Source organism: Malania oleifera, chromosome 1 (genome assembly GCF_029873635.1).
Source record: "Malania oleifera isolate guangnan ecotype guangnan chromosome 1, ASM2987363v1, whole genome shotgun sequence".
NCBI classification, from domain to species: domain Eukaryota; kingdom Viridiplantae; phylum Streptophyta; class Magnoliopsida; order Santalales; family Ximeniaceae; genus Malania; species Malania oleifera.
The window spans coordinates 66,992,208-67,016,355 of record NC_080417.1 but is presented as its reverse complement, the minus strand read 5'-3'; the positions used below and the strand labels follow the sequence as shown (position 1 = coordinate 67,016,355).

The 24,148-nt window shown below is 34.4% G+C and overlaps 1 protein-coding gene across 1 annotated transcript in view; it reads left to right on the top strand.

Moving 5' to 3' along the window:
• The window catches only part of LOC131151747 (uncharacterized), a 29,994-nt gene extending 7,623 nt beyond the window's left edge, over positions 1-22,371 (top strand). Inside the window, exons 3-7 of the mRNA XM_058103151.1 lie at positions 9,539-9,651; positions 11,574-11,710; positions 18,948-19,095; positions 19,183-19,342; positions 21,972-22,371. Coding sequence (XP_057959134.1) covers positions 9,539-9,651; positions 11,574-11,710; positions 18,948-19,095; positions 19,183-19,342; positions 21,972-22,063 — 650 coding nt within the window. The 3' untranslated portion in view covers positions 22,064-22,371. The remainder of the gene's footprint in view (positions 1-9,538; positions 9,652-11,573; positions 11,711-18,947; positions 19,096-19,182; positions 19,343-21,971) is intronic.
• The last annotated feature ends 1,777 nt before the right edge of the window (positions 22,372-24,148 follow it).

The following is a 24,148-nucleotide window of genomic DNA, read 5'->3' as shown; positions in this document are numbered from 1 at the left end:
TTCATCTCCTCACCTACCTTATAGTTTCTCTTGCTCTTAATATGTCTTCTTTTGTCAATAGAAAACACATGTGGGTGCTCTATGTGGTACAAACACATGGCAACATTCATTTGAGCACACATGAGCATTTGGAAAATATTAAAGAGGACAACATCAAACTGGTGCTCCTTAGCACAGTGAATCCGAATTGTAGGTTTTGCACTTGGATATTGTGGGGTCGGCTACATGAATCTTTTTTCACAAATTCACCTGATCAAGAGCATTTTCCCCTACTAGATTAAGAGCTATTAAATCCTTCCTCACTGCCTCATTTAAAGCTATTTTTTGGCCTACCCCTACCTCGTTTCATGCCAAAAATAATAACTAACTCAGTCCTCATCATTGGTGTTCTACTAGGCTTGCGTTTCAAATGCCCAAACCATTTAAGCCGGCCCTCCCTTATTTTGTCTTTGACCGATGCTGTGCCTAAATTATTGCATATACACTCATTTTTTATTTTATCTTTTAATGTTATGCCACTCATCCACCTTAACATTCACATTTCAGCAACTTTTACTTTTTGCACACGTTATTTTTTAGTTGCCCAACATTGCGAATCATGAAGCATAGCCAACCTTATAGCCATCTTATAAAACATTCTTTTTAATTTTAAGGATATTCTACAATCACACAACACGCCTAATGCATTCCTCTATTTTACCCAACTTGTTTTAATTCTATGTATTACATTCTCTTCAATTTGTCCTTTCGCTTGCATAATAGATCCAAGCTATTGAAATATATTAGTGCTATTAATTCTTGGTTATCAAGTTTGATCTTCTGCCCACTACTCCTTGTATTACTGAAATTACATTTCATATATTCTGCCTTATTCTTACTTATCCTAAATCCTTTAGACTCTAATGCGGTTCTTCAAAGTTCTAACTTAGATTCCACTTCACTTCCACTATCATTAATCAACATAATATCATTTGCAAACAATAGACACCAAGGGATCTCATTTTGGACATTCCTAGTAAATTTATCAATCACTAAAATAAAAAGATAAGGGCACAAAGTACAACCTTGATATGCACATATTGTGATTGGAGAATCTCTAGAGCTCCAACAGTCCCAACACTATTCACTACTCTATCATTCATATCCTTAATGACCATAGTATAACTACTGCATATCTTTTTTCTTTTCTAAGACCAGGCAAAGAATTTCCCTAGGTATTCTATCATATGCTTTCTCTAGGTCAATAAAAACCATATGCAAATCCCTTTTCTTTTCCCTAAACTTTTTTGTTATTCTTCTTCAAAGATAAATAGCTTTTATTGTCGATTTTCACAGGCATAAAACCAATTAATTTTCTAAAACTCTTGTTTCTAGTCGTATTATTTGTTCAATTACCCTTTCCCATAGCTTCATCACATGGCTTAGTGTTTTAAAAGGAGAAGGCATAAGGCGAGACTTTTTACCCCTGGTAAGGTGAGGCGTAATCCTCAAGGATGTTGAGGCGTAAGCCTTTTGAGAATTTAATTTTTTATTAAAAATATACATAAATAAATTAGAAATATTAAACTAAATATAAATTTTATTAAAATAAATTTTATTATATAGTTTTAAACCCTAAATATCTTAAAGTGTGACTAAATTCAAAACTTCAAGTTCAAATCCCAATACATGTGTGCTTTTCTTGGTTAAAAAGAGCCATGTGTCACGGACATACATGCATATGTATAAAATCCACACCAGATCCTAGTCCCACATCTCTACAGTCTTTTGTCTCTCGACTCTCATCCCTCAACATCTCTTGAATCCTCTCTCTTTCTCTCTCTCTCTCTCTCTCTCTCGCTACTTGCTTGCATCTCAAATCCTGCGATTTCTTTTTGCAGAACAGTCTCTAAATGCAAACATGCAATGGGAGAGAGGTCATGCAGTGGAAGATAGGTCTTTAAACAATTGTCACTACTCACAGATTGAGATAGAGGCACGACGAAGAGAAGATATTGAGGAGTTAGAGAAGGTCTAAAGTAATTCAAGTGTTGAGGATTTATTAGGTCCTTGACATGGAGAGAGATCACCCAAGAAGATAAAGTTGCTAGAGTAGGTAGATTTGGAGTCGATTGATCATCTGAAATGTCGTCGAAGGTCATGAGAGAGGTTTGTTCATTAATGGAGGCTTCGTGATTTGAAGAATCTCAACAAATGAACAAGCAAGAACCCTAATATTTACATTTTGTACACTATTTGTAATGTGTACACATCTCTACTAAAGGCGTAAAACGCGTGCTTTTTGGGTTGAAGCGTACGTTCAACGCAAGAAGGCGCGCGCCTTTGGGGTTTGCCTTCATAATTGCCCCTTGATGCATTTTGGGTAGAAAAAAACAATTTAAGGAGGGCCCAAATAACACCTTTTAAAACACTTATATGACTCTTAATCTTAGTACGTGATAGTTATTACAATTTTGAATGCCAACTTTGTTTTTGTATAAAGGTATTAAGGTGCTTTTCTTCCATTCCTCCAACATTTTCTTGGTTTTTAAAATAATGTTGAATAGAGTAGTTAACCATATACTTCCTTGTATCCCCTGAGCATTTTCAAACTTAAATTGGTATTTTATTTAGGCCTATAGCTTTTTCACTTTTCATCTTTTTTGAAGCCATCTTAAGTTCAAGGACTCTAATCTAGCTCGAGCAAGTTTGTAAATGTCTCTTTCTCCTAATTTTGTATCTAGTTTACCATATAAAGTATCATAAGCTCTATGTTTAGCTTCACTAATAGTATTTTTTACATTTTTTATTGCATCTTTATACTTTTCAAGGTTTTCTACATTCTTACAACTTTGCCAAATTCTATGCCAGTTTCTTTTTGTCTTAATGACTTTTTGGACTTTTTGATCCCACCCTAACTTTCTTTACTATCTAAGTATCTTCCTTTGGACTTCCCTAAAATCTCTTTTGTTATTTTTATGATAGAGTTAGTTATCTTATTACAAACAATATTCACATCTACCTTACCTTCTATTGTCCAATCACACTCTTTGATCATTTTATCTTTGAATTTTACTATATGGTCTCCCTTCAAGCTCCACTGCCTAGTCCTCTTGTGTTGATTTGTGTTATTCTTTCTCTTGCATTTTTTAGTTTGCATATCTAATACTAGGACTCTATGTTGTGTAGCCAAACTTTCACCGGGAATAATTTTATGGTTCTTACAAGATAGATGATCGCCCTTCCTAGTTAAGAAGAAATCTATTTGGCTTTTATTATGCCAATTTTTGAAAATAATTAAGTGTTCTTTTTTATAAAACAAGTATTCAATATATACCTGAATCATAAGACATGGCAAAATCTAAAATTTTATTACTAGCCTCATTTTTATCTCCATATCAATGGTCTCCTTGTATCCTCTCATAACCTATATTATCCTTTCCAATATGTCCATTCAAATTAGCTCTTATGGATGCCTTTTTAAACATAGATATCCCTTGTAAAATACTATCCATATCTTCCCAAAATTTTCTTTTAAGATTTTCTGTTAAGCCTACTTCAAGAGCATACACATTAATGACATTTATTGTCTCCAAGCCTAAAGCTATCTTGATTTTAATGGTCCTATCCCCTATTCTTTAGCATCTACTGCATTATGTTTTAGGTCTTTGTCTACAATGATTTCTACCCCGTTTTTATGTTTCTCTTTCCTAGTGTACCAAAGTTTAAATCTTAATTTTTCAATTTCTCTAGCTTTTCCCCTACCCATGTCGTCTCTTGAAGGCAAATTAAGTTAATTTTTCTTCTAAACATTGTTTCCATTATTTTCGTGCTTTTGCTCGTAAGTGTCCCTATATTCCAAGTTATTAATCTAATCTTAGTTTTTTGAGCTAACTTGTTAGTCTTCACCCTTCTAAATCCACTTTGCTTCACCCTTCTAAATCCACTTTGCTTTTAGATGAAATTCGGGAACAATATGGTTATGTTTCTGATTCATCTGATAAACTTGGGGATCTAACATATGTGCCGCCACCTCCATTGGAAGGATCTGAGGGAATTATTATTTTTTAAAAATGATGGTATAGAAGAAAAGCAATTGGGAAAAGATAGAAATTTTCCCTTCTCTATAGTGGAGTTTTTTAAGGAAAATCTTCAAACTCAGCATTTGCTGGATGAATGAGGTCTACACATGTCAGATTATAGAGGAAATGAAATTCAGATGGATGCTGGTAAATCTAAGGTTAAGAAGGGCCAAAGGGAATTAGCAAATTTGAAGTGTTCAGTGAATTATGATGGGAAGGGTTTAAAGAGGGATTTTCTTGTCTAATGTCTGTGTAGTTTTTTTTTCTTCTTATTTTTGCTTTATTGAGGAATTCTTGTCCTTACCTACGATGTAATTTCTCTCTCTCTCTCTCTCTCTCTCTCTCTCTCTCTCTCTTTTAATTCATATCTTCTTTTGTGAAAAAAAAAAAAATCTTGTTCTTAGAAGTGTTGGGTTGTGGTTAGAACTGATTTTTTGTTGAAAATGTTTGAGGAGTTTTACGCCTAATGGAGGAATTCCTAGATGTATGAATCAACCTTCATTACCTTACTTCTTAAAAGGGGATTGTTCTGTTAGGGTTAATGACTTCCTGCTTATTAGCTTGATCATGAGTGTTTATAAGATAATGCATAAGGTCCGGCAGATAGGCTTAGGGAGAAGATAAGGGTATTACTTCTAGTTCTCAATCAACATTTGTTGGAAGGAAACATATTTTGGCTGCTGATTTAGTGGCTAATGAGGTTGTGGAGGACGTTAGGAGGAGCGAAAAGAATTAGTGTTTTAGCTAGATTTTTTGAGAAGGCTTACTGCCTATGATAGGGTGAAATGGATTTCTTGGATGCAATCATACAGTTTTAGACAGGAGAGGTTTTGGTTCGAGATGGAGAGGCGGGAGCAGGGATCTTTGTAGTTTTACCTTTTTATGATTATTAACGGAGGACCAAAGATTGGATTTTGGCTTTGAGGGAGTGAGAAATAGGGATCTGTTGCGTCCTTTCCTCTTTATCTTGTTGCGGGTGTTTAGGGTAGGATGATAAAGAGGGCTATTAATAGGCTTATTATTATTATTATTATTTTTTTTTTTTATTTTTTATTTTTTTAATTTTTTATGGGAGCCTCGTGGCCTGGTGATGCCCTTTATGGTTTAGGTGTGACTAATCTGAATCTAGAGGTGGCTTCTAGTTTTACAGCTCTTGTGGGTTGTGATGGTGGCTTCTAACTTCTAGGTGTTCCTTTTGTGGACTGGTGCTTGCTAAGGTTTCCAAAACCTTAATGATTTTTTTTTATTTATGGTTGTATTACTTTAATATAGATTTGTCTTTCCTTGATTCCTCATTATTTATTTATTTGTTTCTTTGTTCAAGGTTTATGTTGGGATTGCGATCAAGTAAAGAGAGGATAATGAGAGATTTTCTTTGGGCAGGTGCGGGTGAGAGGAGGGATCATCTTGTGAGTTGGGAGGTTTTTGGTAGGTCTAAAGCTGAGTGGGGCTTGGGTCTTAGTGACTCTTGAAAAATTGCCTTGGTAAGCGGTTTTTGAATTTTCCTTTGAAATTAATTCTCTTTGGCATATGTTTATTAAGAGTAAATTTGGCTTCAAAGCAAATGGTTGGGATGCTTCTTTGGAGTTAGTTTGTTGTCAAGGCCCTTGGAGATTAATTTCATAGCTATCTTCCCTTTTCTTTCCTTGTACTAGTTATAAAGTGGGAGATGGCTGTTGGGTTCCTTTTTTGGGTGGACCTTTGACTTGAGGAAATCTCTCTCTTCTTCTCTTCTTTATTTTTTATTTTATGTTTTTTGAGGGGGTGGGGTTTGTTTTCCATCTCCTCATTTAACTTTGCATCCCAAGGCACCAATTTCTTCAAATTTTAATCTCTCTTTTTTATTTTTTATTTTTTTTATAGAGAAAAAGAAGATATATTCATTGAATAGGAAAGAATGTACTAATAGGAGTAAAAGATCCTCCTATAAAAAGAAGAAACCAAAATAGACTAGAAAACGATCAAAGTAAAACTGCCTTCCAATCTCAATGAAGATCTGAGAAAGGTGCCCCCTTTAAAACCGCCAGCTGCAAAAGACTAGAGAGAAGCCAAGTCTGAATCCCATCTCAAAGTGAAGTACCATAATTCCTCTTTCCAGAAAAGAGCCATACGGGCATTCCTTTCCATCCGAAGTCCCCATAAAACTGTAAAGATGCTGCAAGTCCACAAGACTAAACCATCACCACTCTTTCCAAAACCTGTAAAAGAGGATAATTTCTACACTGAATCTGCACAAATCCAATTCTTCCCAAAAGCAGCAAGTAGTTTATTCTTGATCCCCCAAAAGAAAGGGTAATTCAAAAATAGATGTGAAGCAGATTCTGAGCTATCAAAACTCGAGAAACAAACATCTGGAAATAATGCCTTCAAAGGCTTTCTTGTCTGCTGCAGATTGTTGGTGTAAACTCTGTTACTAACCAAGGAAATGTCTTGATCTAAGAGTGGACTTTAGCTTCCCATATGAAACAATGAATGGGAAATGATTTACAAAATTTGCCGATCGTTTGGGACCACTTATAGAAAAGTACTTTTCTGGAGGAAGTACTTATTTGAAGAAGTACTTATCTAAAAGTAGTGTGGGATTACTTAATTATAAGTACTTTTTTACAGATTAGTAATTTTTTAGAAATATATTTTTTTAGAACATATTTATTTTCCTGAAAAAAAAAGTAGTTTGGAGAAGTACCTTTTGAACTAAGTTCCTATCTAAGTGTAAACCAAACACTATTGGAAGAGAGGAATATACAAATTTGGCAAGTATACAAAATCCTAAAGAAAAAAAAGAACTAAAATTAACCAAGAGAACCTTTCAATCCCTTCTCATCATAACTCTCTGAGAACTCCAAATCTAATTCCCTCTGACCCTTCTTTACCTCATATTTACCACCTTCCAGCCGTAATTCATTTCCTCCGTAATCAGGCAACTCTAAATTCAGTGTATCCTGCAAAACTGAGTCTGAAGAAAAATCCTTCCTAGAACTCTCTTCAACTGGTGTGGGTAAAATTTCACCGTCGCCCATAATCTTCAACAATACTAATCCTTCCAATCCTTCCAGAGGAGGTGGCAGCTCATTTTCTAAATCCCCAAGAAGATCAGAAGAAGAATCAGAAGTATTGCCATGCTGAGCCTGAATCTCGTCCAATAGCAAACCCCCATCATATTCGAAATCATTAGTGCCTTCACTATCATTGTCTGAAACTTCCCCTTGCACTTCTTTTTTTTCCTTGCAAATGTCAGCCTCGCTAGTAATACCTTCTAAACAATTAACTCTCCCACTATACTTAAATTTCCTCCAAAATTTCTCTTAAGAACTTTTTAAGTTTTCTCACCAGATGCTAATCCGCTTTCAAGCATTCCATCGAGCCTCTGCGCTTTAGAAGGCTATCCTGTCTCCTCTTTCTGCTTTGTCAAGTTGGTCTGTCCGATAACTCCATTCCTCAGCATAGCAATCTGGTTGGTGCGGGCAAGGCAGTACAGTACCAATCTCTCTAGTATCTTCAAGATATCCCTTACAGATATAATTTTCCCCCGAACGAACAATTTTTGAGGAACCTTCCTTTTTTAATCCCCAGCAGAGTCCACTGAATATTACTGTTATCTACTGGGGAAAACTCTCCATCTAAGAAAGCAGAACCAAATTTGCTAATTTTTTTGAAATTAACAATTCTAAATTTGTCTCTATACCTCTACTATTTCCTGAAACTGCTGCTTTTAACCTCTTGGTTGCCACAAACCTGCTTCATAAGCAGTGTTTGTCAGATTTTGCTTCAAAGCTTGATCAGTTCCAGGAACCTCTTGGATAACTGAAGAAAAAAATTGGGCTTCATTTGCAATGGTTTGGAGATCATACTTCAATGTGTACTGCTTCTGTGCTTTAAAATTTGGATTTTAGGCCTTCCCATTAATATGGCCCAGCAAGGAAATAGCTGGATCATGCTTCTTTTCATTAAATATGCCCAAAATGTTTTCCTTGAACTGAACATGGGGCTGCTCAATAACCTGGCCTCCTATGATTTAAGGAGAACCCCATTCTTATAAATTTGGCCCAGGTCCAAGGAAATCATCAGAGACCCAGGTCCACACCACCTGGCCTTCACCGATCCATTTTCCACAAAGGATCCCTAGCCGCCTATGTGATCTTTGACTCTCGAATCTCCTCACACGATCCTAATCATTTCCAAAGGAACTCCTAAATAAGAATGCCACACCCAGTTAAGGAAGCCAACTCCAAAGACCTGGCACTACTAGCAGCCATAGATTTCTTCAATGTTTATTATTGATAGATATAGATGCGCTTTTTTGGGATTTTCACTGTTTTAGTAATCTCAATGGTAGGGAGACTGAGAACCTTTCTTTACTTTTTAGTTGTTGGATTCAAGTCTGTATTTCTATTTTAGGGTTTTAATTTCTAATGTTTAGATGCTTATGATGTTCTCATGTTTATTTTCACCTGTTTCATTTTACTGAATCTTTTCCTTTTGTTAATCATCTGTGGAAAACTAAGATTTCTTCCAAGTTTAAGGCTTTAATGTAGACAGCCGCTGGTCATTCTTAATAGAGTTAATTATTTGTTGCAGTTATAAGACTGAATGGATCTATCTCAAAATAAAAATCCCTCAACTACTCTGCCTTATGCATTTTATCTTTATACTTGCATTGAGGTGTGTTTGCGTACCTCAATTTGGATCAACTTATATTTGGTGTGAGACTTTTGTTTTATTTTTTTCAAGAATGCCGCTTCCATAACTCTTTGCAGTGCCTACATTTGGCATGGCCCATTTTTGGATTACATGTAACTTCTATATCCATTATGCATTCCAACTATTGATGTTTGGAGATAAAGAACGGTAATTTTTCTGAAAATTAGAGTTCATTTAATATTTTTCATAAGAAGGAATGTCAGTCCACAGATTCGACATGATATTTTGCGAGGATGGCGGGCATGAGAGTGGCGTATAATCTAGGAATGAGCACAAGTTATTTTACAATTTTGAGGAGATAATAGCTCTATGGTGTCACAATAGCATATGAATTTTCTGATAGACAAACAAAATCTGGATGGATGGTTGCTTAATTAGGACAAATGAATAGATGGTGTCAGTTTTGGATTTGATGAATTGGAATTCTTTGGCTTACACTGTTATAGGCTCTTGGGAAATTAATTATCCTTGAAATTCTCTAAAATATTATTTTTAGGTTTCTTAATTCTGAAATGTTATTGATTGTTCTTTGAGTAAATGATAGGTTTTGTTCGAGACAGAGTAATGTGTTTTAATTATCCAGAATATCCAAATTTGTACAGTAGGGATGTGATTGAAGCAATTCAAATATTAATGTTGAGTTATATTTTCTGGGAACAGAGGAGAAATGAGTTCTCCTCGCAAAAAATCCAAAATAATGTTTTTATGTTCACTATGTACAATAGTTTATATCATCTTGTTACTATATTTTATGAGTTGATTTGCAACTGTTGTAGAGGATGAGCAAATTCCACCTCTTCTCAATAAGGAGCGACCTAGAAATGGATGGGATGATGAAGATGTTGATGATGTGAAGGAATCTTGGGAGGATGAAGATGATCCTGCTCCGGTATGGTTGATTAATTTTTTTTTTTTTTTCCCTTACGGTTTCCTTTTCCAACTAGATGTAGAGGATAATCCAGTAACTGTGTTGAAGGTGAATCTTCTATCCAGTGTTATAGGGCTTAAAGTTTGTTTTCACAAAGTGCAGAGAAATAGATGTGTGCACCTGAGATGTGTTTACCCTACTTGAATATGTTTTGGCTGTAAATTCATCCCCCTTTTCTTCTTTTCTTCACATATTTTGACAAACAAAATCTAGATATTGGCTGATCTACCATATGCCTTGGAATTTGTTTTGGTCTTGACAAAAAAGCATTGGAAAGAAAATGCGGGGATTAGTTATTTTTAATGAATTTATTTCACAATAAATAAAATGTTTACAATAGTCTTGAACACATTGTACAAGCTTGGAGATGACTTGATATATACACCATGGTTCATGTATTCTCCATTTTTATTGGTTCCTTAGAAGAAGGAAAAATGGCTGATGTTATTTGCACCTCATTTTTCTAGGCTGATTCTTGAATGCAAGGTATGTGCGTGCAACAAAGGCTTAAATTTTGACTTGAACTAAAATATCGGGGCTTCAGAGTATGAAAATTTCGATGTGGATGTCAATTTTGATTTTGATTTTAAGAAATGATGGAAATATGAAGTTAAACATGGAATTCTCTTATGAAACTTAGAAACTACTATAGACTTAATAATGCATGATTTAGAAGGAAAATATTGTAAAAAATACACCCAAGGACAGGTATGTTGTGTAAAAGGTGCAATTATTGTAATATAATTATCATGCAAAACATATTAAATTAATATAAATGAAATTCCATTTAAATATTATTTATTATATGGATATAGGTAATTTGAAGCTAAATGGTCAAATAAAATGTTGTAGCTAATATCTAAGTTCAATTTTTCATTTAGTTTCAAAAGACCGAAAGCTATTCATATCCTTAAATCTTTAGTTGAATAAATTAAGAGAGAAATTAATTTAAAATTAAAATTTTGATAAATTTTTATAAAATTTGGAGATTTTGATGAATTTCAAGTGATTCATGGAAATAATTTGACAATTTTGTGGAATTTTAAGACCATGGTGTGCACATTGGCTTGCATGTGTGAACATGCACATGTGTGTGAGAACTTATTGGGCATAATTGGAGTATTATTTGAACAAATGTCCTGATTTTTTGTTTGGTATTGTTTAGTTGATTTGCAATTTTCGTAAGTTAAAGTTGTTATCAATAGTCAATTCATTGATACTGGAAAAAATTGAGGCATGTGGTTCTGCCATTGATTTTATTCTTTAAATTGTGGTTTATGTAACTCTTTAACACCCCCTCCCTCACAAAAAGAAAGGGAAACGAAAACAGCTCTGTTATTGTGTACTTATTCTTATCCGTAACTACATTGAAATAAATTCTATTCCTTTCCCTTTTAGATGATGTTTTTGGTCCTTTGGCTTTCTTCCAGTTAAGTTTGTATTGACTGAAAATGCTGGCTTACTGGGAATGGAAGATGTTCAAAAATATCAATTTTCACTGGTTATTTTAGGTGGTTGGTTATATTTATGTTGTTTGTTTCTGCTAAAACCCATCCCTTTGTGGCTGTTGTGTCTCAGATCTGTTTTTCGTGTACACTTGTTATTGATGGCAGCATTTTATTCCTCTATCTGGGAGAGTGTTTAATCATGTACCTTGTCATTTTGTCTTAGCAGGTTCTTTGGTATTCCATTTGATGTTTTATTTACAATTGACTTCTTTTTTCCCTCAGATCTAATGTGTCCTTTTGTCATGTATGATTACAGTTGCTTTTTAGCCACCGTGCATTAGGATTATGTTGTCACTGATAATGGAACTGTAATCTGCTTAATTATGATTCACCTGAATGTCCATAAATTTTACCCTTTTTTATTGATACAATCAGGTACCTGCTGCTGCCCCTTTGGCGGGAAAGACCTTAAAAAAACCAGTTACAAAGTCTAGTGAAAAGAAAGATAAAGCAGTTGAAGTGTCAGAGGTAGTGCAGTTAGATCCTGTAGCAGAGAAACTTCGTCAACAACGGTACAGACATAGGTTTTCATAACTACATTTATGTTTGATTCGTGATGCTTATAATTCCAGATAAAGGGTTGTATATCTTTGTGTTGTGTAGCATCCTAGAACAGATATGTGCTATCAAAAGCAGAAAGATGTAACCGAATAACATGTTTTTTACGCTTTGTTTGATGGTTAGCGGAATGAGCATGATTCTTTCAGAGTGGTAATGGGAATTATATTTTTGTTCCTTTGCTTCATTGTAAATCTAAATTATTTATTAGAAGTTACAATTAATTTTTTGTAAAAATTTAAAAGGTATGGTACATTCAGCCCAAGTTTAACTCAGTTGTCACCCTAGTTAACGGTATTCAAAGAGCAGCTAGCTTTTTGGCCCAAGCTTGCTAGCTTTTTGGCCCAAGCTTTGTTTATGATCCATTTTCAAGCACAGGTTTTGCTTTTTATTTCTTTATTGTCCCAGTTGATCTTTAAATTCACATCAAAAGTTGATCTTTAAAACTGCTGATGTGACGGCTTAACCTTTTATTCCTCTATGTACGTCAATGATTACAGATTCAATGCTCAAGATAGATTGGGTGTTCATTTTTGTCATGTTTGAGCCGTCCATGGAATTTCTCATTTGTATTGGTCATAAAGTATGCACCTTTTGAATGCTATATGATGAATAATATCTAGACTGTTTTGATGCCTTCTAAATGAAATTGGACTTATGAACTCTCCCTTATTATTTCCTCGCACACCAATACACCTGAGCACCAAACCTGCATCATTTCACTGCTGTTTCAGAAACCCCTTAACCTGTGCGGCTTACCCAAAGCTTGTAACACATCACCAATGAACTGAGATAGTGGAATTAATGAAGAAAGACAGTGGCATTACACTCCCGTTGCATCTGTGCGATGATTCAATGGAGCTTTGCCCGTAAGCATACTGAACTTAGGACTGCCTTGTCATTTTGATGCAATTTGTCCTACTGTCACGGTTGACTCACTGTGTCATTCAACCCAGACCCTGGAGTACCCAACCTTTCATCTTTGAATTTGTTATCCTTCTCCATCTCATACTTTCTATCTTTTGTGAGCTTGGAAGAGTATTTGAGGTTCTCTTAACATATTTTTCTCCCTCATTTTCTCAATTCCAAAGACTTGAGAGGTGACCTAGTTACATAATTTTTTAATGTTTTATTTCTTTAAGACCTAGTAATTGAGCCTTAACCTTAGGTGGCATTTCGTTCACGATTGGAATTGGAATATGCTGGAAATGGAATGGCAGATTTTCTTCTATATATGTCTTACAGATTCAAGTGATGCTCAAGATAGAGTGGGTATTCATTTTTGTCATGTTTGAACCGTCCATGGAATTTCTCATTTGTGTTGCTCATAAAGTATGCACCTTTTAAATGCCATATGATGAATAATATCTAAACTGTTTTGATGCCTTCTAAATGAAATTGGACATTTGAACTCTCTCTTATTATTTCCTTACACTCAAATATGCCTGAGCACCAAACCTGCATCATTTCATTGTTGTTGCTTCAGAAATCCCTTAACCTGTGCGACTTACCCAAAGCTTGCAACACAGCACCAATGAACTGAGATAGTAGAATTAATGAAGAAAGACAGTGGCATTACACTCCTGCTGCATCTGTGTGATGATTCAATGGAGCTTTGCCCATAAGCATACTGAACTTGGGACTGCCTTGTCATTTTGATGCAATTTGTCCTACGGTCACTAGTGACTCACCGTGTCATTCAACAATCCAGACCCTTGAACCCCCAACCTTCAATCTTCTCATCTTTGAATTTGTTATTCTTCTCCATCTCATATTTTCTATCTTTTGTGAGCCTGGAAGAGTATCTGAGGTCCTCTTTATCATTTTTTTCTCCCTCATTTTCTCAATTCAAAAGACTTGTGGTGACCTAGTTACATAATTTTTTAATGCTTTTATTTGTTTTAGACCAAGTAGTTGAGCCTTAACCTTAGGTGGCATTTTGTTCACAATTGGAATTGGAATATGCTGGAAATGGAATAGCAGATTTTCTATATGTTTGGAATCACAATATGTGTACTCAATGGATTTGCGTTGAGACTTTATCTTTTTTCTTTATTGATGGATGAACTTATTAGGAGTATCCAAAATGAGGTTCCATGGTGTATGTTTTTTGCAGATTATATTGTCTTGATTGATGAAACTAGGGGTGGAGTAGAACCGAAGTTAGAATTATGGAGAGAAGCTTTAGAATCTAGAGGATTTAGGGTAAGTAGAAATAAGACAATATATATGAAATGTAATTTTAGGAGGAATATAGCCATATAGGAGACAAAGTTAAACTTGATGATGAATAAATCAATATCACTAGTAGATTATGCAAGCTGAAGGAGAAATTGAAGAAGATGTAATGCATAGAATTAAAGATGGTTGGGTAAAATGGACAAGTGCTTCGAGTGTGCAACAGAATTGTAGAATACCCTTAAAATTGAGTGCAAAAGACACTAACCTCCCCTAAGGTTTGGCAAAAAGGCAAAGACCTCCCTTGAGGTTTCAAAAATCCCATGGACCTCTCTTGAGGTTTAAAAAATGCCACAGATTCTCCCTAGCATTTGATTTTTAGGGCACTTAACACCCCTTTAACAACTTTTTTTTTTTGCAAAATGCAAGGGAATGTTTGTGTTTTTTTGGTAAATCTTAATGGAGGTTTGTTAGAAATAAGACAGAATATATGAAATGTAATTTTAGGAGGAATATAGCCATATAGGAGACAAAGTTAAACTTGATGATGAATAAATCAATATCACTGGGAATGTTTGTGTTTTTTTGGTAAATCTTAATGGAGGTTTGTTAGAAATAAGACATAATATATGAGTATAAGTACAACACATCTCTCGTAGGGGATGCCCCAACGAGTATTCGTCAAGTATTCATATCATAGTGATTTGAAAAATTTTATGCTAACTGTTAGCTACCTACACAACTCTTCTATTTTAACCGATCTTGGGACCAATTGTGTGTGAAAAAAATTAGGACATTTAAGTGCATTACAAGCGGAGTTAAAATATAATCCAAACATTCATGGAATAAAATAGTTATAAATGTTCCACAAAAAAGATGTCAACTTAATGGTGAAGTGCAGATTGCTCCCCCAAAACGTGTATGGTTTATTGTTGGTGAGATTTCTGGGTATTAGGAAAAGTAGAAGAGAGAGGGAATTATGGATTTGTGCAGCATATGCCTTCTTCTTGAGTCTATGGCTTGAGAGGAGAGTGAGATTTTTTAAGGATCAGATGACTTATCCGTTTTTCCTTTGGAGTAGAGTTAATTTTCTTGCTTCTTCCTGGGCACACTCTTGGGATTTTAGGGGGTTATCTTGGAAGGTGGATTGTTGTAATTATTTGATTTGTGGAGGTTGCCTTATCCTCCATCTTTTGTTCTTTTTAAGTCTTTAATAGATTTTTTATCGTCTAGAGAAAATAAAGAATTCAGCAGACTCCTGAAAGGAATCTCCTGTATATAAGGATGATCATCCATTTATCACAGTGCTTCATCTCCTTTGTATTACATAGCTCATTCCGTATATAAATATGCTTGTCCCTTTGGCAGAGTGTTACCTCTTTTAGAGATGATCTTCCCACAGTAGAACAAGTTCAACTTAGGTAAAGTGAGATCAACTCATTCACTTGCTACAATGAACTCATTTCCAAGAGAGTTGAGCTTAAACTACAGTCCATAACTCTGTAGTCCATAACTCCTTTAAAATATATCCAAAGACGAATTATCTTATCCAACAGCCAAGGTGCTTTGTTATCATCAAAATTCAAAATCAATTCCTCAGGAGGTGTTTTGAAAATGACAAAATATTGAAAAAAACACTCATTTTCTCTGCTTTTATCATATTAGTCCATAGTTGATCAATAGGTGTGTATGAAGTAAACTTCCAATTCAATTGCTTTGATTGATCCCCACCTACGCAAAAGAGGGTATCTAGTTGAGGAGTAAGATGCTCTCTCTCTCTCTCTCTCTCTCACACACACACACACACACACACACACGATGCTATCTTCTTTAATCATCTTCCATGATATTGAACAATAGCCATGAAGGAGAAGAATCTCTGAAGTTTAGTATAAATTGAAGGGAACTGCTTCAGTTTGTGACTAGAGAGGAGGAAGTAGGAGGTTTATGGTTTTGATAGAGCTTGCCTCTATGAAGGTACAAAGGATATTTGCTGAATTTGATCTCGGTGTGGTCTCATTTGAGTAGGTTTGTTTGGAGAAAGAAATTTGGTTGTCTTCATTGTGTTATGGTATTAGGCTGACTCAGATTGTTGTTTGGGATTCCAGGAGTTTTTCGATTTTTTTCTTGAAGGGTTGAAAGGAGGTAATTATAGAAATTTTGTGGAAGGGCTGCAGGATTTGTAGGGAGAAATGCATTGAATGAATCCAACCTCAAAAGGGTTGGTATTGAAGAGGTAATTATTGGTGAGAGTCAGTGGAGCAAGGTCATAAAGAGATGATTTCCTTTGGAGGAGTTTGTTCACGGATGGATGTGCGTGAGTTGTGGGAATAAAGAAAGCTTCTGTTCTGAAGGCAGGATGGCTGCTGCAGCGCAGTGTGATTGAAAAGAAAAGGTGGCTGTGGTGGGGGTTTGGCAAATTCAGATCTAGGGTTTCTTGTGAGTGAACCATTGACAAAGAAGATGATTTTTGGTTTAGAGAGTAGTGAGACTTTTAATACATGTACTCTAGATGTAATGGGTAATAACTCTAATTAGGACATTGAGCCTAGTTAATGAGGGCTTCAAATTAGTGAGTCCATGAGTAATGGAAGTGCGTCATGGGTTTGCTGGGAGAGGGAATGAATTTTTGTAAGTTTTCCTGGTTGACGAACTATTGTGGGTTTTTGGGTTACGAGACACAAGTAAAACGGGTGGAGGGGTCTGTAAGTATGGATCTGAACTACAAAAAAAGCAGCAGTTATGATTGAAGAGTCCCACATTTGACCAGAGGGGGTTTATCTTATAGGGCAGGTATATGGATTACAGATTTACAGGATGAAGGGGCTTTGTGGTTTTTGACAATATGGATGCTATATTAATGGAGAAGAAAGATTGTGATATGGTTATTTCTTTTCCAAATGTGGTTTTTTTTTCTTTTTTTAATCCAGAAAGTTTCTTTAGAAAATCAGAAGGATAGAACATTAGGAGCAGGTGCACCAAGCAACGTGACAAGGGTCTCAATGCTGTGCTCATGTTGTGGAGTTGTCTGATAATTTTTAAGAGGAGCAGCTGCAACATATGGATGCCTGAATGAAGAAAATTTTGGTAATGATTCGCACTCAGAGGTGGTGTGTATTTCTGGTGAAAGCAAGGAAGGAAAATAATGTAAAAAGGCTGTGGATATGAAGGTGTATAAGCATCGTTCAATGAGGTAGGAGGGGAAGGTAAGAAAGGTTTGCTTCTTTACAATTGTATGAACTCAAACATGCAAGAGGAAACTTTTTAAAAATAGATGATGCTGGAAGTTTTATGTTGAGGATTTTCAAAATTGCTGTCAAGTCTGACTTAAGGGGAAAAATCTAGTTCAGAAGGAAAAAAAGAAAGAAATGAGGGGATATTTCAGAAGAGTCCAGTTTATATGATAGAGATCTTGCTTGTGATAGTGCTTTATTCTTGGAAGAGATTTGTGAAAAATTGGATTATACTTCTGACTTTTCTGACGCTCAGGATATTTCTATTGTGCCTCCTTCCCGGCTTGAAGGTTTAGAGGATGTTTCTATCTTTGAGGAGGTGGGATTGGGTGTCGACTTGATTGTAACTAATCAATGTTAGGATGGGTTAGTGTACCCCAGTGGAGGAGGTTATGCGCTGAATGTTGGCACTCAAAGAATTCTGGATGACATGTAATTGTGGCTGGTCGATCATGGAGAGAATGAAGTAATATTGGATGTGGCTAAAAGATAAGGTCAGCAGCAACTAGCAATATTACATAGCTCTATCACTTATGAAGGCAAGGGCTTAAAGAGAGGTTTGCTTAATTAGGATTTGTTAGTTTCTCTTTTGCTTTTTTTAGTTTTCTCTTATTTTCTTTTGTTTTTCTGCTATGAGGATCTCTTATCCTCTCATAGGTTGTAATTCTCTCTATTCTTTTTCATAATATATATATATATATATATATATATATATAAAATTGATGTCTACCTATCAAATTCAAAATTCGATCAGCAGTAGGATATAAAATATAAAGTAAAATTTTACTTTCTGAAAAATAAATTATAACTTCGATCACTGATTGGGTCTCCAACCCTGATTTGATAAAGAGCCTGAGTTTGATGAGCAGGTAAGATGTAAACTCTCAATTCGACGATAGAGATCCTTTCCTGAGATCCCATGTGTGGGCTATGAATGTTTTCTCATATAAGGGGCTTTGCTCACTTGCATGTGGCAACACTTACCATATGCATGCATGTATCCAGCAAATACCAGGGGTGAACAGCTTCTGCACCATGTCTAATCCTCTGTGCTCATATTATCATTCTTTGCTTCATTTTTATTTAAAAAAAGAATTCTCTTTGTTTTTATAGGTGCTTTGAAAATTTCTAATTTTCAATTAATTTTGCTATCAAAACACCACACATGGACAATTTGTGCACCTTCTGTATGTATGGGCTCATACTCCTTATAATAGTTATATAAAGTTTAGATGTTGCATGTATTGTTTTTTTTTTTTTTTTTTGGGTTTGGCTATATTACACGCGTTGTTGCCTGTGTTATTTCCATCACAGAAGCTGTTTAGAGATGATAAATTGTTGACTCTATTTTATTGTGTGCAATATTCTATTCTGTTTTTGGCCTCACTTTGTTGTTTGGTGTTAACAGAAGATGTTTTGATATGTTAATATAGTCATGGTGCTTTCAAGGTAGTGACTTTAGTTGATCTGCAAATGGATTGACGGGCACTTAACTAATTTTTTAGTTTTCCTTTCTTTAGATAGCTTGACCTCTTTTTATGTATCCTTTATTCCCTCTTGATAACATTTGTTGTTTCTTATTGAAAGGAAAAAAGTGAAAATGTTCATTGCTTTTTTAATGCAGAGATGGTGTTTGTGGCTTTGAGCTGATGTTTTGATATGTTAATATAATTTTGGTCACTATGTAGTTATTGGTTGCTTGTAAATACTTCATAAAAGGAAATTGAGCATGTTTCTTGATCAAGAGTTCTTCATGCTGTGTTCTTTGTGTCCATCACAGGCTTGTGGAGGAAGCTGATTTTAAGTCCACTACCGAACTGTTTGGGAAGAGAGGTGATGACAAGTCCCTTCATAACTTCATTCCCAAATCTGAAAGTGACTTCTTAGAGTATGCAGAGCTTATTTCACATCAGCTCCGCCCGTATGAGGTGTGTTGAACTGCTAGATTTGTTTTGAGTTCCTTGGTGATAAAGAGTGGCCTCATTTGATGCAGTAATAATTTACTTCTGCTGCAGAAAAGTTTCCATTATATTGGATTACTTAAGGCAGTAATGAGACTGTCAATTACTACTTTGAAAGCAGCAGATGCAAAAGATATTGCTTCTTCCATAACGACAATCGCTAATGAGAAGCTAAAGGCAGAGAAAGAAGCCAATGCTGGTAAAAGGAAGACAGGTATGCATGTGCTGTTTTCTTTTCCCTCTTTTTTTATTTGAGAAAAAAGTTGGCCATGCTTTAAGTTTGTTTAATGTGTGTTTTGGGGACACAGAAAATGAAGTTTTTTGGGGGGTGGGGGGAGGGGGGATTTGGTGAGTCCTGAATATACGAAAATGTTAGTGATATTAAGTTAAACTTGGAATTTTGAAACTTGTTTCGTGTTAATGAGTTCATTTTAGTGATGAAAATAATGTGTCTTGTGCTTGTACACTTCTTTTGGTTGTGACTTATTATAGTTATTCTTCTCATCAATAAATTTGTTTTGTTATCTAAAGAGAACTTATTATTGTCAAAATGGAGTGTTTTGGACAAAAAAATAAAAAATAAAAATAAAAATAAAAATAAAAGAATAGTATGAAATGTTGACGAGAACCATTTTGTGAAGACATGCATCACATATGGTAAGGAGTTGTCAAATGCCATTTCAAATATTTGTGCTACCATTTGAAATATTAAGGGCATAGTGCTGTCTAATATTAAAATGCAAAACAATGGAGTACTCTGTAATCTGTATATTGAGAAGATGTGGTCTATAAAATATTCAACTAGAGAGAGAAAGTGTTCATGATATTGTTGAAGTTAACTTATACTCATTTGTTTTTAAAAAATATTGTAAAAGCATCTAATGCAGGAAAAACAAATTATTGAAGATAGATTGTAGAGGGCAAAGAAATTGATAATATACTGTTTCTTTGTGTGCATGGTCATTGCTAAACTGATACTTTATTAGACAAGGTACAAGTCTTGTGGTTTTCACTAGTTACCCTTGGATTAGGATGCTCTAGATCATGGTTTTAAAACCCAGACTGATAATCAACATGGGAAGGTCATTGGGTTGGTCGGACCGGTCAAGCAGGTTAAACTGGCAGGACAACCCAGTGGTTGAACTGGTTGCATCAACATAATGTCATATATACTTAAAACTAAATAATGCTTAAATGGAAAGCATAATGTCTAACAATTAACGTTTAAACAAATTCATTTTGACTGTTACACTAGAGCAGACAATCTTTTGCATCCATGCTACTTATATTAGTTATTTCATATATAATTCACTTCTTAGCTGAGTATTACATGAGACCTATTAGTAGAATTCAATAATTTTGATGTAAAGTTTGTATATCATGTAGTATAACTACAATTATGTAAATTATTATTTGCTAACTTCAACTGTTACTTTGCTACTTAATGCTTATTTAATGGTCAATAAGTAGTACGGTTTTTTCCCTAAATAAATTTGACCTTTGTTATTATGAAGCGCTTTTAAGTTTTTGATTTTATTCATGATATTACATTTTGTAAGTCAATTTTATTGTTGATGGTGACAATACTAAACAATTTGCTAGAGTTTTAGAAGATGTGAGTGGGGTTTATAATATTGACATTTCTTCCCCTCGTGATATATTTTCACTAGTTGGCATCTATGATAATGTTGCTTTTATTTTATTATATGTAGGCACTTTGACCAATGGTAATCATAGCTATTGAGTAATGATAATAAGATATTTGTTGAAATTCATTGGATAATACTAAAATTTTAAGTACCTTATAAAAAGCTAATATTTTGCAATAAAAACGAAGTTCTTTTGAATTTGTTATGGAATACCAATTGAAAAATACTTTAATGTGCTTTTATTTGATTATCTTTAAGTAGAAAAGGATCTATTTTATATTTAAGACAGAGGGATGCTTTTGTTTGGAAAGATTGTGTATATTGTTCGTAATTCTGCATGAAGTATTGAATTTTTCATTTGTTGGAAATTGAATTTGACCATTAATGATCATTCCAAAAATACTCCCCATCAACCCCCCCGGGGGTCATTTCTTGCAAAATGAACCTGTTCCAGATATTACTACTTTTGAATTACATTGGGGCTTCTATTTTTCAATTTTTTTTTTACAATGATTTGCACTAGTCTTGTGTTGAAAATTATGTATAGACCTGACAAAATGGATAATAATTTGTTAATCCGAATCGAATCTAACTCGCTTAAATCGATTTATAATTGATCTGCACATTAAATGAGTGGAACATGATTTAATCTTTTTCTATATGCTTTTAAATGAGTCAGTCAGCATATTTAAGATTTTATTCGATGTATATTCGCCTATCCGCTAACAACGAATATCTAAGTTTATTGATAATCCCATATGCTTATGCTTATTAGAGATCGATTCAAATAGCATAAGCTCTATTGGTCAAAACCTAATCTCACACTCCCAACTCTTGCACTATTGTGTGCGGGGTCTATCCTATGCCCACATTCAAACTGAAGGCCAAATACTCAAATCTTCTTATAATTTTAAATATAATTTCAGTTGTTATGTTACAAAAATAAATTGTTCATTGGATGGTTAAAAAAGTTATATTAAGATTGGGGATGACGGATTAATTGCCATCCGCCATTGATTGTTCGAATCGAATTACCATAAATCTGCAACTTAATTTAGTCGGATATGGATACAAGCATTTGCTCTCTCTAGGAATTTGACACGCTTACAGCTTTTGCTTTTTCATTCAACTACGCTAGTACTTGTAATTTAGTGAATCTGAAGGTGATAATTGTTGTTTATGGTCTGTCCTTAGCAACAAAGAAGAAACAGCTCCACCTTGACAAGCCCGACGATGATTTGGCGGTCAGTGCGTATGATGATGTTGATGATTATGATTTTATGTGAGCATTTCAGTGGTCCAGCATTATTTTTTTAAGCATTATATACATTTCCTCCATGAAACTGAGCTGATGGATCCTTGTGGTGTTCCCTCTTTCCATATTTTGGAGCTTGATTTGAGTGCTAATATTGCGGTTTGTTGGATGCTTGCGCTTGTTTGTGATGCTTAGCTAGCTAATGCTGGCCTGGCCTCCCTGCGGTTGCTCATTGTAGGTTTAGTATTTATATTGTACAATTATGTTGCAGTGGTTTGGATCGTTCCTTATAAGATCTCATTTCACAATTTTCATATTAATAATCATTGAAATTGTTTACTTTTTTTGATTGGAAAAAAAAAAAAAAAACCATTGAGATTGTGTACATCTGACATTAGGCTTGTGATTACTGATAAATATTTATTAATAAGTAGCTTGTGCTTTCAACTTTTCTTTTATCGGGTTCTAACATAGTATCTCTCATTGGCAAAGAGAACACAATTTCATAACACATTATAAATTGATCTAACTAATAATCAATTGGTTTTACGGACATGAACAAGCATGTTCAAGCATATTTGACGTGTTACTTAGGAAGGTTTTATTTTATTTTCTTTACATAACCTCTTCACTAGTTAGAGTAGTAATATTTGACGTGTTACTAACTATTTGCTTTTTTTGAAATTCCTTGGGAATATTTTAAGAGATGTTATCTTTGATTTGGGTGAGATTTTATTTACTTTACATATTTTGTTGTTTTTAAACTTGTCCCTGTGTGTTTGGGTCTAATTTGAATTTAAAGAACCTAATTTAATAGTCTTTTACCAAAATATTAAAAGAAAAAAAAATAAAAAACACAAAAATAGAGAAAAATGGAAAAATTTGTAAAAATATACCGAACTTACTTTTTAAAAGTTGGGTTGGGCTTTAAAATAAAAAAGTAAAAATTAAAAGTGTTGGTATTATGTCTTTGCCAGCCGCATTTTTTTTTTTTTTTAAAAAGGGGAGGCGCTTAAAAGCTTAGGAACTAACGAGAGAGGAGAGGGGGAAGGGCATTAATGGGTGTTAGGGAGAATTAAAAGGAAAAAAAAAAGAAAAAAAGAAGGGGGGGTGGGGGACAAGAGGGAGAGGGGAGAATGGGTGGAGGGAAATTTAGAATAATAAAATTACATGCATGCAAAAATTTAAAATTAAATTATAATAATTAATAAATTTAATTGTCATTATTTTTTTAATATAAAATTAGTTATTTTTTATTCAAAATTTGTAATACATAATTTTTTAAAAAATTTTTAATTGATACTTTTAATTTATTTAATAAATAAATAAACATAAGTCAAAAGCATTTTTACTATATTTCTATTTATTTTTTATAAAAATATTAAAAGTAGCTTATGTTTATTTATTTATTAAATGAATTAAAACTATCAATAAAAAATTAAAATAAAATTTAAGTGTTAAAAGAAACGTCACTAGTATATTTTTGGGATAGTTTCAGTGCGAAAGGTGGTTTCCTGCGATGGTTTGAGTGGGAAAAACAATTTTTAGTGACGATAATACTTTACATCGAACTGTACTCGATACCAGAAAATACAAATCGTACCTCACATCGAAAATGTGAATCATACATTGAACCGTACTCGATATTGAAAAATGTGAACTGCACATCTAAATTGTACTAGGCATAGGGAAACATGCACCGTACCTCGAACTGTACCTTGATATTAAGAAAAGTGAATTGTACATTGAACCATACTTGACATTTGGAAGCGTGAATCGCACATCGAATCATACTCGGTATTGGGAAACATGCATCATACATGGAATAATATCTTGACATTGGAAAAGTGAATTGTGCACAGATTTTTACTCGACATCGGGAATCGTGTACTATATATTGAATCGTACCGGCATTAGGAAACGTGCACTGTAGCTCGAATCGCACATTGCAAACGCGCACCACACATCGAATCATACTTGAAATCGAGAAATGCATACTGTACATTGAATCAAAATCGACATCAGAAAATGTGTGTCGTGCACTGAACAGTACTCGGTGTTGAAATACGTGCATTGTATATCGAGAAATGTGCATTGTACATCGAATCGTATTTGA